General features: G+C 38.4%; 1 protein-coding gene across 1 annotated transcript in view; it reads left to right on the forward strand.

The window, feature by feature from the left end:
- The first annotated feature begins 1,432 nt into the window (after positions 1-1,432).
- The window catches only part of pkn3 (protein kinase N3), a 43,407-nt gene continuing 32,165 nt past the window's right edge, over positions 1,433-12,674 (forward strand). Inside the window, 1 exon segment of the mRNA XM_032539393.1 lies at positions 1,433-1,722. Coding sequence (XP_032395284.1) covers positions 1,702-1,722 — 21 coding nt within the window. The 5' untranslated portion in view covers positions 1,433-1,701.

The following is a 12,674-nucleotide window of genomic DNA, read 5'->3' on the forward strand; positions in this document are numbered from 1 at the left end:
GCCGGACCACCAGACTCAAGGACTCCTTTGTCCCTCATGCCATCAGATTCTACAACTCCTCACTCGGGGGGGTGGGGAATAGGGCAGAGAGGACCATACATAGACACATGCACACACACAGTACATACATACATACATACATACAGTACATATACATACATACATACAGTACATATACATACATTCATAATTTATGGTTAATGTCCTTTTACAGCCAAATGTATTTCTTCTTCTTATTATTAATAATAATATTAGTGTTATTATTGTTATCTCTATAGGATAGGGTGAGAAGCTCAGTCATCCGTGAGGAGCTCAGAGTAGAGCCACAGCTCCCAGGTATGTCCAGCTGGGACGAGGCCTCGGGGAGGACCCAGGACTAGGTGGAAGGATTGTATCTCCAACCTGGCCTTGGAACGCCACGGGATCCCCCAGTCAGAGCTGGTTAGTGAGGCTCGGGAAAGGGAAGTTTGGGGTCCCCTGTTGCTTTTCATAATTGAAAAGTTGAGACTAATACACCTTTTTTTTGGTGGGGGGGTGGGGGGGTTAATTTATTAGATAGTGACAGTGGATAGACAGGAAAGTTGGGAGAGAGACGGGGATGACATACAGCAAAGGGCCGCAGGTTGGACTCGAACCCGGACCGCTGCAATGGACTCAGCCTACATGGGGCTAGAGGCCGCCCCGAGACCTAAGAGTATGACTAAATGATACACAAGGAAAAAAGGAGATGGGCATCCACCTATTTTAAATGTGTATTATCATTAGCCATGATAGTCTCATTAGCCATGATATGAGGCATTCACATGCTATTAAACAAATTAGAAATTAGAAGCACAAAGCAAGTGGATTACCATTAAAGTCATGAAGGTGGGTGGCTGTTTCTGGTAAAGCCATTATGACAATATGCTGATGCTAAAAAAGTGTGGTTGTGCAGTTAACCTTTATCTCTACTATATTTAACCTTTGTTCATCTAAGATATAAATAATTAAAATGTATTAATAAAGAAGACCTTACATATTATATTTTTTCCCTTTGTTACACACGCACACACACGTCCCATACACATGCCTTATGTATGGAGAGATGTCAGTTGGAAATGATGTGCCTTGCTCAAGGGCACATGAGTTGAGCAGGATGGAGGAACTAAGCTAGAGCAACAAATGTCTTAAAACAGATTCTTGAAACAGCTATGACTCTTTTTTTTTGTCCAGTTCATTATGTAAATTTAATTAATATTAAGTCAAAACAACAACACAGTGTATGCTTCCTTTTATCTAAAGATTGTGTTTGGTTTCATTACTAAAATAAATGTATACATTAAAGGTATGAGAAGAGATCATGTGCCATACGTAATTGCATCGCCTCGGCAGGTGCATTGAATGATCGAATTTGATTGGTTCTTGCAGCGTCCAATCCAGTCGCCATCTACTGACGTCAGTTTTACGTCGAGCTCCAGTATAACCGAAATCAAATCTTTGACTCCGATTTGTTTCCATTATGGACATAAATACACCCCCAATGGAGCGCCTGTGAACAGCCTCAGCAGTCGTTAAATTTCACATTCCACTTTCAGTTTAACTAAGCTCGTGGAACTCCTCCTGAAGCTGTTTCGCTGACTGTCTGGCCCGAAGAAGAGCGTCGGCAGGTGGAGCAGACTTTGACGCTGTGTGAATGTCCAGCACTACAAACTGACAGCCACCATGTCAGGTTCAACGCTACAGGTAAATGTAATGCCACGGTTGTCTTATTCGTCAAATGAAGTTCAGTTGTCATGGAAACATTAGGTGCCAACGTTACGCCAATAGTGTTAGCCGACGTTCAGAGTCCGGTTTAAAGTTTAAAGTTAAAAACGCTAGTTGCTACTTTGCCATAAAGACTTACTGGATGTTCCTGTTTGTCTTGTTTGCCTCTCCTTATAGTTCCTGTCTTTGTGGTTGTCAGACAAATAGGCCACCTCATAGTTTTAACGTATGAACGTAGCTAACTATTTAACGACTCATTTTTAAGAATAGAAAATACGGTAAGAGTTAGCTACCTCCTCGACAGCATGGCTCCAACCTTCCAGAATCGGCAGTTAGTTTGTAACGTTATTTGACACCCAGTCTCTATCACCTAAGTTATATTAAATAATTTATTTTAGGTTAACTAACACTGTGACATTTTGTTGGTGCACGTCTCGGTAAGAGAAGATGAATTGCCAAGAAAGTTCTAGCCAAGCCTTATTAAAATAAGTCATTTGGTCATTTTGTATTAGCCTAATACAGAAATTTTAATAAAGGAGCCTAAGTAAAATTAATACATTTAGAACTACGTGCCATCAATTGGTCACTATTTGTAGTCACTGTTCTTTGTAATGGGACCCAGACCAGACACCACTTCCAAGGAAAGAAAAAAAGTGTATCTGTTTTGATTGGCAGATAGATGATAATAGCTACCCTTATACATGAGTAGATACTAGGTGGGGTAAAAAAATGGATACAGCATAATATTGCAAAATTTTCCATGGCAATACAGTATCAATACACAGACACCAAGTGTCATTAGATATGTGTTTCAGTTTGTGTGCCTGACAATCCCATTTTGCAACAATCAAATTGAAGTAAGATAAACAAAAAGAAAAATGCATTTTTTTTTTAGATAAAACAGATGTTGACAAAGTTTCCTTTTTGGGGACATAATTTAAAATTAGGAAAATTTGGGGAAGTTGGGGGTAAAAGGTAATAAATTGCAATATATCGCAGAATAATGTTTAAATCGCAATAATATTGTGACGTAAGTATCATGATGAAATTATGTCGTGAGGCCTATGGTGATTTCCCCATTAGTAGATAATAACACCGCCAATAACTAGTAGCAAAGGACTGATAAACTAATAGTTATATGTATCTGGGCTGTGTATCCAGTGGTGGCGTAGAGTGATAAAATAAGATTTAATTATTTATCCAATCTTAAACAAATTGTCATAAAACCTTTAACAAGATGTTTGTTCCTATTTAGCTTCTTTTCATTTAACTTAAATCAGTTTTGTTATTGCTTACTATGATATAGCATAGCATGTCTTATGTATGCAAGCACTGCTATTATTTTTGATACATTATTTCTCTGATTATTTTCTAAAAAGCTTGATAATATAAAAAACAATGGCTGCAAATGGAAATTTGCGGGTTCAAACCCTTTTTTCCGGCTTCTCAAAGCACTTCCGCTTGTTACAGGTACCTTCATACACTTTGAGATAAAACTGCACATCCTGGAGTCAAACCCCCAACCTTCTGAATGTTATAGCATTTTTCCATTACTTGTCTTTTTTGGTTTCCCCAAAAAAAGTACCTGGTACCTGCCAACAGGTACTTTTTTCAGTATCACCTCCATCGAGGTTCCAAGCGAGCTGAGGCGATACCAAAAGGTGACTTGAAAACCTGCAGACTACTGATTGGTCCAAACCCGCCATTTTTAAATACTTCAGCCAGCAGTGTTTTTTTTTAGTTTTTTTAGTTTTTTTTTTTTTTTTTTTTTGCTGCCTTCAGCTTCTTTTGAAACTAAATTTGTCCTCTGGCTGTAGAAGCAGCCACACGTTGGGGATCAAGACAACACACCTTCGACGTTCTGTGGGTGGGGTTGCGTTAGGTCACGGAACTTTCCTGCGGCGTCGCTATGACGACTAGCCACGCCCGCCTCACGCATGCGGCAGGACTTAATCTGCAACGGAAAAAGGAGGACGGGGCACCGCGATCGAGTAGAGTTGCTATTAGAAGTTTTTTTTTTTGTGATGAACAGTTTTTAATTTTTAACAATACAAAGCACACAATTCACAACATGAACACATCCTCATCCATTCCTTGCCATCACCCCCCAAAAATCAAGAAAAGATGACACAGTAGCTACTGGATTCAAAGCTATTCAACAGAATTGCTACAAAATAGGAAATAAACCAAATAAACATGTAAAAAAATGACCCATAAACTCCACCAGATCAGCATGAGTTGGAGAAGTAATAACCTTATTTAATCTATTTGTCAAAATTTTGGTAATAGTCATAATTATTTTAGGGACATTGGTAATTCTTAGTCTTCTGGGGGTTTTACCTTTTTCAGGGAAACAATCAAAGCCTGCCTAATTGCCTGATCATCTACATTAGTTGCATATTAGGAATGTGACGAGACACCCAGCTAAGGAGACACAAGATTGGGTTCACGAGATCGAGACAAGGAAGATTTTAACACTTGTTTTTTATTTAACCAAAAGTCACAAAATAAACAACGAGCACTGAAAGGTTTGTCACTAACTCAAATGACTGGCTTCCCTCCTGTACTAACAGTTACACTGTTACTATTTCATATGTATGGTGAAGATATAGTCTCATCACTCAGAGAACCAAGGTTACAATGTAACCAAGCGTTTTCTGTCAATAGTTGAGAGTTGTTTTGTACTTGAATTTGTTATTTTTCAGCAATCCGCAAGAAATTAAGTTGATTTTATCGTTTCACTGTGATTAATTTCTAAAGCACAAATCCAAATCTGGTGTCTCACATTATTTATTTTTATTTATTTGATTAGGACAATGCACATTAATGAACATTTCTGTAAATGCGCCAGTGTTAGCCAATTGGCTAGTTTTCAACTGTAGTCCTACCTAGGATGCATGTCTTTTATTGTGGGAAGAAACCGGAGTACCCGGAGGAAACCCACGCAAACACGGGGAGAACATACAAACTCCACACAGAAAGGCCCGGAACGACCTGGATTCGAACCAAGAACCTTCTTGCTGTGAGGCAGAAGTGCTCAGTCCGTCCCATAAGAGAGCTGAGAAAAAAGAAAAAAAGGTAACGTAGCTATCAGCAGAGGCTGCACGTCATTATAAGTCCCTCACCGACATATTACTCCATATTAACAACATTTGTAATACACCACGTCCAACGGCTAACTCATGTTCACACTATAGTGCGTAGTTTCTGTCGCCCCCATGAGGAACTCTAAGTAATGACAACAAGACTGTCGTCGTGTCCACATGACCCAAGCCTTCCGTGGTCGCGCACGCGCCTCCACCCTTCCTCCACACAGTTGCTAGTAGCCAAGGAGGACACGGAGGATTTAAAAAAAACAAGAAGGACTCTTCGGAAGAGGTAATTATCTTCGCTCTAGCTTCTGCACGGGAGAGTTTTGTGGAGCTGATACTCTTAATTAGCTTTGTAGCAACTCATTTGGCAATGGCTTGAATGTAATTAATATCAAAAAGTTACGCACTAAAGCTTTAAAGAATGTATTCTTGACATAAGCTGAAACAGTTCATTATGCATTCTGTAACAATTTAATCAAGCAACAATATTCAATGTTTCTAGATTTTCGATAATCTCTTTTAAACACTTTTAACATTTTTAATTGCCTTTTTTTTAAAGAACCAAACCAGATTTTTTAAGTGGTTTTCCACATGGATGGTTCTCTTGTGCCCATGCCCCTCGTTGCCATTAAGAAACCCTACGATTTAACCCTAACCCAAACCTTTGATTATACTCGTCCTCTGCATCTACAGGGGCCGGTGTCACGCTGTCGCGAGCGCTACAAGCCTGCACCAAGACGTTTATTGTCAACCTGTTGTCCGTTGTAGTATTCTCTGAAACACCAGAGGGCGTACAAACAAACAAAAACGAGGAAAAAGTAAGAAGTATTCAAGAAGAAGAGAGCGTAAATAAAGGAAAGCAGGCTGCCTGGCAACAGTAGCAAACACATCCATGATAAACATGACGTACCAAGAAACATTACCTTTTATCTACTCTAATCATCAACATGATGTAACACTGTTAAGAACATTCTTTACATGAAGCCATTGTGCCTTTTTTTTGTTTTGTTGAATTGGCATCTGCGAGGGTCGGCCGTCGGCTGAACAGCCGATACAGATGGACTGGAGTATGTGAATATGTCATGTAAACTGCCCCGCCCATTTCTAGCACTTAATGTGATTGTTGTGCGTTGCCCCTGGGTTGTGACTCACGTCTGAAATGTCATGACCAGGGATAAACCCAGGTTGACTGGCTTGGTTTGAATTTACAAAAGAAGGGTGGAGCACTTGTCAGGTTACCAGGGCCCAACCCTGGTCAAAAAAGTCAAAAAAAAAGTCAAAAGTCTGCTTTATTGTCAATTTCTTCACATGTCAAAACATACAAAGAAATCGAAATTCTGTTTCCCTCTATCCCACGGTGACAACAAGACATTTTTAACCAATTAGGTCCACAGACAAACATAACATTCAATTAAACAATATAAAAAGTAAAAATAAGAAGATATATACAATGAGGAAAATAAGAGCAGCGGAATTTGAGTTAAGTCGTTTCCACTGAATCAAACTGTTCCGCGCTTTTTTTTCTTCTTTTTTTTTCTTTTTTTTGGTGGCATCAACCAGTGGACAAAACCTGTGCTTGATTTCCATTTAAAATTATAATTGCAATTTTTTTGTCACATGGGTGGAAACATGTGTGATGGCTGTACTCTCTATTGTAGTGTTGAACTCTGTGGTAACACTTTATTGGAAGGGGGGGTGCAAGACTGACATGACCCAATCATTTGTCAAGGTCAAGGATATTATTAATGTCAAATTGATAATTGTCAATGAAAAGTATTTATGACACAATTATTATGCTTTCATGACAGCCAACTTAAAGAAAACAACCGATTAATGACATTAAGCTAAATAGTTTATTAAAGTTTGATAATTGGGCCTGTCATGACATATTTATGACTTATGTTGGTTATGGTTAATGTCAAGTTGTCATTACAAAGACATTGACAGGTTGTACTGTCTTGCTTAATGTCAAGTTGTTATAACAGAGACATCTCGGACAATGCTAACTTTTCATTAAATGTGTCATAATTTACCGAATGACACTTAATGAAAACAGTCATGAACACTCAAAATGACTTTTGTCATGCTTATGACAGGTGACATGTCATAATAATGACAGTGTCATGTCGGTCTTATGCACACCCCTTCAAATAAAGTGTTACCAGCTCATTTGATCCTACTGCTGGCCTTTTTAATGTTGCAGCTGCCTCCATTTAAATCTCCCTTTTTAATTTCACATTTTTTGGAGTCTAGGCTGAGGGTTCTTTTATTGCAAACTTGAATTTCAGTTTCTGAAATCTATATCCAGGGCTCCAGACTACTTTTTTCACTAGAAGCACAGTGGCCCCCAACTGAAAATATTAAGGGCGCAACAAGAAAAGTTAGGGGCACACACCGTAAATCAACATTCTACCCAAAATATTTACATTTCTACTAATTTTCACTGTATTACTAATAAATAATTTGATAATAAATGCAATCTAAATTACAATCTGCTGTTTCAAATTCACTGTCACATGTTATTTTGCACTTTTGAAGATGCAACATAGAAGGTAAACTATGGGCAGGAACTGAAATTGAATCATTTATATTTGAATTGCTAAACAAGTAATTAATTATGCAATTATGAATAATTGCATTGAAAAACTGAATTTGAAACTGAATAGTATAGTTTGAAATTAAATTCATTCATTTGGAGCTGAAATCCAATAAAATATGATCATCAATGAAACTTAAATTCTCACTATATCTTCACATTCAGTTCTCACAATTCAAATTCAGTTCAATTTCAAGTTACTGTGACAGACATCCGGGTACTTGAAGGATGAAGTAATCGAGCGCAGATCAGTGTGTATCTTTCGCACTCCCAAATCACCCACAATGCTAAGTGTGCGGCTTGGCCAACTTGTTAAATAAAAAAACAATGCCGGACGTAAGCGGAACGAAGAAGAATTGGAGCGACATCGTTGACGGCACAAAAACACTTAAATGTAAGTATTTGTTATCCCCGTTAATGTGTTACATTAATGGTACAAATTGCTATTAATACCAAGGTAGATGCATCACAAGCTAATGTTACGCTGAACCTATCACTTGACATTAGGCTGTCAGCTGGTTTGGTCTTTTGGGCCATTTGTGTTTTGTAAAGTTTAATGTCCGGTGGCATTTTCATCTCTTTTTACATGTTAGCAGAGATTTAGAAATTAGTGTGTTTTATCAGTTGTAGCTGAGGATGGGAGGTAAATCTGCACCTTGTTTACTTGACTAGCAACGCTAAATGAAAGCTAAAATGTATGAGTAGATTCCCACCTAAAAAGTATAACGTTACGTTATAGCATTGATAACGTTAACATTGTTTCCTTGTGTTTGCTGTCTTTTAACAGGGACTAAGGACAGACGGAGGCGCTCACTGAGGACGGAAGCCACAGCAGCAGGTTGGCCCTGGTTTGCCAACGTGGATGAGGCATTAGGGCAGTCTGCATCAGTCTGTTGCCCCGATCCTAGAGGACAAACCAGGGCCAGGTGCTGCACTAGCATCACCAGAAGGGAGAGATGATGAGGAGGAGGAGGAGAGGGGAAAGCGGAAAGCAAAAGACGAGAGCAGGGAGACAGAAGCCAAAGAGAGATGTTGAATAGATTATTTGTTATATTAGAGATTGGTATTCAAAAAATAAATGCATTAAAATAACTGCTTTGTCTGTGTTTTTAGGTGCATATATTATAAACTGTTTTTCAATGTCTATTTTTTCATCAAAGTATGACCTGGGCACTGGTATCTTCTAACTGAATAATTATATTCAAATACTACCTGTTTTAATAATAACCTGTTAGGTATACAAGCTCTAAAAAGACATTAACTATATGTGTATCTTCATTATAATATTCTGACATTACTATATATACTGTACACACAAGTATATTTAACATTAAGTGGCGATCAGACACAGCTGCTAAATGATGGTGTTATTTCCAGACTGCAGACAGAAGGAGAAAGCTTTAGGTTAGTCCAGTAGTTAACCAACCTGTCCTGGTATCATTAGGTTAGTCCAGTAGTTATCCAACATGTCCTGGTAACATTAGGTTAGTCCAGTAGTTAACTAATCGTCTGGTAACATTAGGTTAGTCCAGTAGTATCTAACTGTCCTGGTAAACTAGGTGAGTCCAGTAGTTAACCAACCGTCCTGGTAACATTAGGTAGTCCAGTAGTTTACAACCTGTCCGGTAACATTAGGTTAGTCCAGTAGTTATCCAACCTGTCCTGGTAACATTAGGTTAGTCCAGTAGGTATCCAACCTGTCCTGGTAAAATTATGTGTTCCAGTAGTTATCTAACCTGCTGGTAACATTAGGTTAGTCCAGTAGGATCTAACCTGTCCTGGTAACATTAGGTTAGTCCAGTAGTTATAACCTGTCCTGGTACATTAGGTTAGTCCAGTAGTATCCAACCTGTCCTGGTAACATTGTAGTCCAGTAGTATCTACCTGTCCTGGTAACATTAGGTTAGTCCAGTGTATCTAACCTCCGGTAAATTGGTTAGTCCAGTAGTTCCACCTGCTGGTAACATTAGGTTAGTCAGTAGTTAACAACTGTCCTGGTAACATTAGGGTAGTCCAGTAGTTATCCAACCTGTCCTGGTAACATTAGGTTAGTCAGTAGTATTCCAACCTGTCCTGGTAACATTTGTTAGTCAGTAGTTATCTAACCTGTCCTGGTAACATTAGGTTAGGCCAGGAGTTATCTAAAATTTCTGGGAACATTAGGTAGTCCAAGTATCTAAACCTGTCCTGGTAACATGGTAGTCCAGTAGTATCCAACCTGTCCTGGTAAAATATTTAGTCCAGTAGTAACCAACCTGTCCTGGTAAATTAGGTTAGTCCAGTAGTTAACCAACCTGTCTGGTAACCTTAGGTTAGTCCAGTAGTTAACCAACCTGTCTGGTACATTAGGTTAGTCCAGTAGTTAACCAACCTGTCCTGGTACATAGGTTAGTCCAGGAGTTATCCAACCTGTCCTGGAACATTAGGTTAGTCCAGTAGTTATCCAACCTGTCCTGGTAACATTAGGTTAGTCCAGTAGTTATCCAACCTGTTGGTACATTATGTGGTACAGTAGTTATCTAACCTGTCCTGGTAACATTATGTTAGTCCAGTAGTTATCTAACCTGTCCTGGTAACATTAGGTTAGTCCAGTAGTTATCTAACCTGTCCTGGTAGCATTAGGTTAGTCCAGTAGTTATCCAACCTGTCCTGGTAACATTATGTTAGTCCAGTAGTTATCCAACCTGTCCTGGTAACATTATGTTAGTCCAGTAGTTAACCAACCTGTCCTGGTATCATTAGGTTAGTCCAGTAGTTATCTAACCTGTCCTGGTAACATTAGGTTAGTCCAGTAGTTATCCAACCTGTCCTGGTAACATTATGTTAGTCCAGTAGTTATCTAACCTGTCCTGGTAATATTAGGTTAGTCCAGTAGTTATCTAACCTTTCCTGGTAACATTAGGTTAGTCCAGTAGTTATCCAATCTGTCCTGGTAACATTAGGTTAGTCCAGTAGTTAACCAACCTGTCCTGGTAACATTAGGTTAGTCCAGTAGTTAACCAACCTGTCCTGGTAAAATTAGGTTAGTCCAGTAGTTAACCAACCTGTCCTGGTAACATTAGGTTAGTCCAGTAGTTAACCAACCTGTCCTGGTAACATTAGGTTAGTCCAGTAGTTAACCAACCTGTCCTGGTAACATTAGGTTAGTCCAGTAGTTATCCAACCTGTCCTGGTAACATTAGGTTAGTCCAGTAGTTAACCAACCTGTCCTGGTAACATTATGTTAGTCCAGTAGTTATCTAACCTGTCCTGGTAACATTAGGTTAGTCCAGTAGTTATCCAACCTGTCCTGGTAACATTAGGTTAGTCCAGTAGTTAACCAACCTGTCCTGGTAACATTAGGTTAGTCCAGTAGTTAACCAACCTGTCTTGGTAACATTAGGTTAGTCCAGTAGTTATCTAACCTGTCCTGGTAACATTAGGTTAGTCAAGATTAACCAACCTGTCTTGGAACATTAGTTAGTCCAGAGTTATCTAACCTGTCCTGGTAACATAGGTTAGTCCAGTAGTTATCAACCTGTCTGGTAACCTTAGGTTGTGGTTAGTCCAGTAGTTAACCAAACCTGCTGGTAACATTAGGGTAGTCCAGTAGTTAACCAACCTGTCCTGGTAACATTAGGTTAGTCCAGTAGTTATCCAACCTGTCCTGGTAACATTAGGTTAGTCCAGTAGTTATCCAATCGCCTGTAATTAGGTTGCCAGTAGTTAATCCAACCTGTCTGGTACATTAGGTTAGTCCAGTAGTTAACCAACCTGTCCTGGTAACATTAGGTTAGTCCAGTAGTTAACCAACCTGTCCTGGTAACATTAGGTTAGTCCAGTAGTTAACCAACCTGTCCTGGTAACATTAGAATTGTATCCCAAGTATATTTAAGCATACTGTAACATGAAGGTACTTTCTTTAACTTTGTAATGATGTAGTTTCTTCATCATGGCCTTAACTGACTAACACACTAACCCCTACCTTTACTGAGTTAGTGGGTGTTTATCAATGGTGTTGTTATTATGACTTTTCATATGTTGGTTGAAGCTTGTGTGTCTACAGTAGTATTTAACCTTTCTCACGTGCAATTTACTGCATATAATGTGGAAGCTAGAAGCTACTGAGCAATGAGCTAATGTTACATGTATGCAGCAAATTACAAGCTAATGTAAACCGTTACTGTAAGATTAATGTAATTAAGATTAATGAATACAATTCTCCTTACCAGTAAGTGTTATGACAACTACAAACATGAACTCTCACAAGTTTTAAATGTATTGACAAGGGATAAATAAGAGATAATGACTATTGTCCTGCAAGCAGACTGACTCTTGCAGATAACCTTGTCTATCTATTGATCTGCGCTCGATTGCTCTTCCTTCATCCTTCAAGTACCCGGATGTCTGTCACAGTAACTTGAAATTGAATTTTGTTAACTGAATTTGAATTGTGAGAACTGAATGTGAAGATATATAGAGTTGGAATTTTCTATGATGATCATATTGTATTGGATTTCAGTTCCAAACCAAAAAAATCCATTTCAAACTATACTATTCAGATTTTCCAATGCAATTATTCAAGTTTAGCAATAATATTACAAATCAAATTCAGTTTTTGTTGGCACATATTTCAACCCATAGTAAACTGACAGCACCATCGCTGTCATGACAGTACAAATATAAAAATATATATCATACCATAAATATAAAATACCATACGTTAGGGTTAAAAAAAAAAAAAGTGCTTAGTAACAAAGTGCTTATTAACTTTTCGGTCATGTCACAGTTAAAAAAAATACTTAACAAGGATGAAAAGTTGTTTATCCTTAGTAACGAAGTAGGCTGTGTTAAATTTCAGCATCATCTCTTCTAAAAGCAACCGGCAGTAGTGTTGCTTTTTCATTTATTAAATTTATTAAATGTCACTGCATACTCTATGCTTGAAGCTTAGATTGTGTTGAACTAGTTTATTGTGTTTAAACTGTGAAATCCCTGCACTGTCGACAAACTTCGTGTTTCCCCCGCAGTTCTGGGGTAGCGACTGCAACATTCGCAGTTCATGGAGTTCGTCTCCTTACCTAGTACCTCAACCATCTGAATTCTCGCAGCCAGTCTTCGCAAAAATGGTGGGTTTGGGCCTTTTTTTAAAAATAATAATACAGTTTATTTCAAGGCACCTTTCTCGGCACTCAACGACACCGTAAAGGGATACATGAGTTTCATATATATATATATATATATATATATATATATATATATAT

This window comes from Etheostoma spectabile, chromosome 16, assembly GCF_008692095.1.
Source record: "Etheostoma spectabile isolate EspeVRDwgs_2016 chromosome 16, UIUC_Espe_1.0, whole genome shotgun sequence".
NCBI lineage: Eukaryota > Metazoa > Chordata > Actinopteri > Perciformes > Percidae > Etheostoma > Etheostoma spectabile.